Source organism: Triticum aestivum, chromosome 7D (genome assembly GCF_018294505.1).
Source record: "Triticum aestivum cultivar Chinese Spring chromosome 7D, IWGSC CS RefSeq v2.1, whole genome shotgun sequence".
Lineage (NCBI taxonomy): Eukaryota > Viridiplantae > Streptophyta > Magnoliopsida > Poales > Poaceae > Triticum > Triticum aestivum.
In genome coordinates, this window is record NC_057814.1 from 188,834,555 (window position 1) to 188,841,258 (window position 6,704).

Here is a 6,704-nt window from a genome sequence, read left to right on the forward strand (position 1 = left end):
ATTTTAGTCAGGGGTACCCCTACTAAAATGTGGATTAGTCCTCTCTCTCCTCATTTAACTCCTCTCCTTTAACACAGGCGAGTTCTGGATTGGAGGGTTTGGAGGATAATAAATGCTCATTAACTTGATTTTAGTCTCTTTAGTATTTGGATCCAAGCATGGGTGAGGCTAGCAAGTTTTAGTCCCACTACTTTTAGTCATGGAACTAAAACGTATCCAAGCACCCTCCAAATCCGGCAGGAAATAGGGTCCAAAGTAGTCAAATGATTGAGATAGAGCATTTATTGTCAATCTAACCCTGCCATCCATACACCTCTTTGGTTTAGAGTTAGTTCAGGGTTAGAATCTAACTCTAACCTCTAACTGAGTTAGAGTTCTCCTCGTCTCGGTTCATCGCCATCATACTTTCCCCATTCCTGTGTTTTCAGTATCCTGCGAATCAAAGAGGCCCTTTTTTGCGGGAAAAATCAAAGAGGCCCTTAGACTGGTTTCGGTCCGGTCATTTTTTATAAACGTGTTATGTCCAAAATTTAATGAACGTGCTCCGGTTTCCACGAAAATAATCCGGTTTCATGTAGTAATTCATTCATTTATTTATTCTTCTGCGGGGGGTTTGCATGTAATTCGTGAGGTCTGAAATGTAAAGTACCCCGGCATATGCTCCGAGTCGTGCATGCACTACGACCCAGATGCTCTATGTCCCACATGTCGGCGAATGGGAGCACGTGGAAATAGCCTAGGAGTACATATAGGAGGATAAATGCGTGAAATAATATGTACTGTGAAGCGTAGCCGCGGTTCGAAAAGGAGACCTAAAGTGATGACAGCTATAGGTCGCACGCACCCAACTAGTGGTACTAGACATACGACTAATTTTTCCCTCAAAAAAAAGAGGCACGAGTGCTCAGTACTCCTATTCTATAAACACGAGTCCCATCTGACAACAGCGTCCGTGCTACAGCTAGCTCTCCTCCCTCGTTTCTCTCTTCTAGTAATTCTAAACTCGGCCGACGCCCGGTGGGCGGGGTGGGTTTGCTCAACTGCGGCCCCACCTCACAGTGAAAACGTTACGACTGGAATAAAAATGCCATATACTCCCTCCGTTCATAAATATAAGCCTTTTTAGATACTATTTCAAATGGAATACAACATACAGATGTATGTAGACATAGTTTAGAGTGTAGATTCACTCATTTTGCTCCGTATGTAGTAGTCACTTGCTGGAATCTTTAGAAAGACTTATATTTGGGAACGGAGGGAGTACTATACTAATAAAACATTAAGGCCACGAGGCGATGCAGTGCTGGTTACAGGAGGCAAGAAGAGATGCATCCATCGACGACGTCCACCTCCTCGACTCAGGGCGCCGGCCCACCGAACGGCGCCTAAGTAGCAGCGGCTTTCGTGGCCAGGTCGACGTGCTTCTGAACAATGGCGTCCAAAGATTCCAGCCGCTGGAAGAAGGCCAACGTCTTTCTGTCCTCGCTTGCCTTGTAGTGGCCTATGTAGACGATTTCCTCGTAGACGTGGATGTGCAGGTCGACGGTTTCTTGCATGGCGAGGCGCTGCGCGGCGAGCGCGGCCTCGAGGTGCACATTCTTCGTCGCGACCTCCGGCACCTGCAGGGCCACCAGGGCTTGAAAGAGTTCGTCACCATGGAGGCCGATGAGGGTGGCAGGCAATGAGGAGCCTGGGCGCGCGGGCTGGAGCAGTACGGCAAGGTCGTCCGCGCGCTTCTTGACGGCGGTGAACTTGCGGATGGAGTTGACCATCATGTCGTCCATGCGAGAGGCGAAGCCGGCGTCGGCGAGGGCTACGATGCCTGCGGTCGCCAGCACCGTCTGGAAACGCTGCGCGGTGCGGGGCCGCAGGCCGGCGCCTTGGATGATTTGGCACAGCCGACTGCCGCTCGCGTCCATCGCCTCCATAGGTGCTTGTGGCTTCTGGTCACTTGGTCTTGGATTGGAGTGAGCAGTGTTGCGCAGAGACTTGGGAGTAGATGGATTGGAGTGGTGGGGCGCCTTTATTATATGAGAGTCCAAACTCTGTTGCATTCACATCGTGCTGGCTCTATTCTGCTTCTCCAATTAATTCCCTCTGCATGTAATTGAGGATGCATCATTGACCGTTCAACGTCTCGGGAACCGCTACCCTCTCCCTCCTTGGCATTCAAGCACCTATGGACCCGTCGACGACGAGGTGCCTATGGTGACTTCGTAAATTTCAAGATGATAGTGCCGTGCGTGTGTGCGTTCATAGGGGTGAGTGTATGCGCGTGTATATGAGCGCTTGCGTCTGTACTGTGTAAAAAAACGTAAATGCGTGTCAAAAAGAGACTAGTCAGTATACTCAATATTGTGCACCTCGGAGAGGAAAACGATAGAACTAGTACGTATTTATTTACGGTGCAGATTCACTCATTTTGCTCCATATGTACTCCGTCTCGGTGTAGTCTAGTCACTTGTTGAAATCTCTAGAAGGGCAAATACTCCTTTCTGGTTTACAGGGCTATACTAGCAAGTAGTTGTACGTACTAGTACAATAGTGGGCTCACATAGCAATTTTGTCTCATGCAAGAGCCTGGCTATATGCGTGCTCCAATGTTCGCAACTGCAACGTTCGGTTTGCGCTTGGCTCTTCGCCTCTTCGAGAAGACGAACAATGATGTTACTACTACTGCTTCTACAGTGTCGAATCCACTGCTGCATGTCCGTCCACCGCGAGCGGGACGGATAGCTTGTTGTAGAAGTACTACTAAGCAAAAGCCTGTCCTCGTTTGCGAGCAACCGCGCGCATGGGTGAGGGAGAAGGCGTGTAGTAAAATCAAGCTTCTCCTCGTTGTACGAGTTGACGCGACACATCATAGCACTGGCCCCACATGCTTGCCTCTAAACTTGGCTGAAAGACCCGCAGTGTACAATATATTTGCTGCAACCTCTAACATTTACCCACCACAAATTAAAATATATGTGGCCGTATGCATCGTTCTGATGCAGAGGCCGGGGAGTCCCCCCTTTTCGAAAAAAAACAAATTAAAATATATATTCCTGTCTTGACCAGATGAGCGTGCAAACTACAATCACCAGGGTGTCAGGTAGGGCCAGAAGACTATTTTAATTTTTTTAAAACTTCGAGACGGCCACATAGCATGGAGCCGACCCCAACGATTTTAAGCTTACAGGCACGGTACACGCTATCCTAGACTACTCTACACATGAAACTGCCACACGAGCGTCCGGGCTGCGCTTGGCTCTTCGCCTCTTCGGGAAGTCGAACAATGATGGAGTACTACTGCACTGGAGGAGTACTACAGTACGCTTCTGGCCATCTGACACCGATTGAACTGCTGCATGTCCACCGCGTGCGGGAGGGAGAGCGTGTAGCGAAAGCTTCTCCTAGTCTTGCCAGCCACCACGCTCATGGGCGAGGGAGGGACGCTCCTGCCTTTGCGTGTATGACAGGTGGGCCCGACAGGTGTGTGGCCAACCTGTCATACAGCCAAAGGCAGGTGCAGTTAAGTCCGCGAGGGAGAGGATAATCAAACTTCTCGTTGATGTACGAGTTGACGCGACACATCAAAGCACTGCACTCGATATATTTCAATAATTTGCGTTTACCGATGCATTAATTACAACGCATGCATGCATGCCGTGACTCTCCTTTTGATACTTGCATGTGTTGATTTAATGCACCTTGAAGTAGTATAAAATATGTGACGGTAAAGCTTTGTAATACCCCGGCCCAAGTCGAGAGATGGTTGTGCACGAGGAGGGCGAGATCATGCAGACCGAACAGGACCCGACGATGGAGCTCTCTAAGGTCTCGATGGACCTCACCGTGCTCCACTGCCCCTTGTGCCTCCGCCCCTTGACGCCTCCAGTGTATGAGGTTCGAATACACCTCGTCCGTTCGGCTGATTGAGCAAGGTGCAGGTTTCTTGATTGATGTGCTGTTCGATTGATTTCTGCAGTGCAAGGGAGGGCACCTGGCCTGCGCGGACTGCCGCGTCGAGCGCCCCGGGAACCAGCGGCAGTGCCAGAAGTGCGAGCGCGGCGGTGGCTTCGACGTGCGGAACACGGCGGTGGACTCCGTCCTTTCGTCGGTGAGGGTGGAGTGCCCGCACGAAGGCTGTGGGCTCTACGTCACTTACCACAAGCTCGCCGATCACCAGAGCGTGTGTCCGCTCGCGCCCTGCAAATGCCCCGTGCCCGTCTGCGGCTACGAAGGCCCGCCGCCGGCGCTCTACCACCACATCAGCACCGCGCATCCCATGCCCGTGCACAGGATCCAGTACGGCAAGGTGCTCCAGCTGCAAGTGCCACTGTCGGAGCCACGGCTCTTGCTGTTCGCGGAGGAGGACCGCCGCGCGTTTTTCTTGGTCGGCGGCGTGCTCGACATCGGCGCGCCTATCGCCGTGTCGGTCGTCTGCATCAGAGCGGGGGCGTCCCCACTGCCGCACTACGTGGCCAAGCTGTGGGCGAACGGCCCGCCGGGGGAGCCCAAAGGCACGACCGACGCCGTCAAGGTGGAAATGGAGGTGACAAGCAGCAAGGATCCCGGCGACGTCGACGTGCAGGAGCTGACCTTCTTGACAGTTCCGCCCAAGCTGCTGGCCGGGGCTAAGCTTGTGTCCCTCCACATTCAGATTGACAAGCTCACGTCCTAAATGTTTCTACAGTGCCTTCTGTTTATCTTAGTAATATGCTAATATAGGGATTACCTTGGTCTACTTTAGCTTAAGAAATGGTGGGTTTTGGTGGCGATGCAGCAATTACTTCGACATCAGATCAGTAATTTCCAACAGTCGAACGGATATTTTGTGTCTGTTGGATATAAAGTTCCTTTGGGTAAGAAGTACTACTTGTCATCAAAATGGATAAAAGGAGATGTATGTAGACGTATTTTAGTTCTAGATACGTCCCTTTTTATCCATTTTGATGACAAGCACTCCCTCCGTTCCACAATACATGCCTTCCATTTGTCAAACTATAGATGTATCTAGACATGTTTTAGTATATAGGTACATCCATGATAGAGCCAATCGGATGGTTGAGAACACTAATATTCGTAGCTACAGATGCGTGTGTGACTCCTAGAAGCAGAGGCCGGGGGTCATCATCCTCCTTTTCGTGAAAAAACAGACGCGTGTGTGAGAGGACGAGTGCGTGCATGCACCTCTTCTCTTCCTGTATAACGTAATACTAAACTCAGAGTACAAGTTTTTGTGGGTGGCACGATGGTGCGTGCGAGAAGTCCCGAGAGATAGGTTTAATGCGTCTGAAAAAAAGACTAGCCTAGAGCTCGCCACGCGGCTATTCCTGTCGAACGCCGCATTAACCGTAAGATATGTATACGACGGTGCCAGTTATTGCACGTACACAGCAGTACTCCCTCCTTTCCGGTTTATAGGGCTTAATTCAAAAATCTCAGCAACCAAGATGGTGAGTGGTGGAATATTTTTTGTAGTTTGCAAAAGCACCTGATTAATGCTCTTGTTTTTCTCAAAAAATTATGTTTATCAATGCATTAATTGCAATGCATGCATGCATAAAGTACATGCATTGGTCAATTTTCTCTTAATACATGCATGCAATGATTTAATGCACCTTGGAATCTGAACATGTGTTGGGGAACAACCAAATTGAGCCTTATAAAATGGAAAAACTAAAATTTTGAGATAAGCCCTATAAAACCGGAAAGGAGGGAGTAGAAAAAGAAGTACTCCATCCGGGAATAGTGCCGCACTTCGAAACTAGAACCGTCAATAAATTTTGAACTTGCGTCTCGTCACATTCCAAATTACTCCACGCTATATTGAATTGCAAACCTGTTCACACCGATCACAACCTAAATGGTTTCCCACTTAGGAGCGTATTAGAACCACGCTATATTGAATTGCAAACCTGTTCACACCGATCACAACCTAAACGGTTTCCCACTTAGGAGCGTATTAGTAGTCGGTTATAAATACTAGTATGCCAAGATGACTGCACATTCCTCCTCAACTCCTCATCCACAAAAACAAACAAGTCATTCAACATCCTTCCCTTGCGTCTGATATGGCCAGCGTGAGTTCTGGGTCGAGAGATTGCCACCAGGGAGAGGCGAGCATGGAAGCGGAAGCACGAGAGATGTCCCGCCTCACTGCGAGAGCAGCCGACATGTCCCACCGCGCGGAAGTAGCAGCACAGAGGTCCCGCCGTGCCGTCGATGCAGTAGACTGGTCCGGCCGCGCCGCAGAAGCAGCAGAGATGTCCAGCCGCGCCACGAATGCAGCAGAGATGTCCCGCCGCGCCGCGGCGGCCTGGGAAAATTTCTCGCGGGCAGGCGACGACTGTTACAGGCACATGCATGCGATCGTCCATAGCCAGATGGATCAGATCTCCGACTGGGCGAGGTTGCAGGACGACATGAAAGCCTCATTTGAACAGGCTACCGGCGTCATCCGACAACTAAGGGAGGGCAATGAGAGGCTCCGGGCCGAGCGCGACCTGCTGAGGGAGAAGATCGTCCGAAGTGCAGACCAGCAGGAGGAGACCAGTGCCTTGTTGAAGAGGACCGGCATCATCGTCAAGAAACTTATGGACGAGAATGACATGCTCCGCAACGAGCGCCAAAGGCTGGTGGAGGAATCCGTGGATGTTCTCAAGCAGCGTCTTGAGGACATGAAAGAGCTAATCGCCGCTCGCCGCGGAGACTAGTTC

General features: G+C 50.5%; 1 protein-coding gene across 1 annotated transcript; it reads left to right on the forward strand.

Moving 5' to 3' along the window:
* Window positions 1–3,753: 3,753 nt before the first annotated feature.
* LOC123170088 (putative E3 ubiquitin-protein ligase SINA-like 6) lies at window positions 3,754–4,666 on the forward strand. The gene is made up of 2 exons (XM_044587930.1): window positions 3,754–3,819; window positions 3,971–4,666. Exons 1-2 carry the CDS (start codon window positions 3,754–3,756, stop codon window positions 4,664–4,666), a joined length of 762 nt encoding a protein of 253 aa, XP_044443865.1.
* The last annotated feature ends 2,038 nt before the right edge of the window (window positions 4,667–6,704 follow it).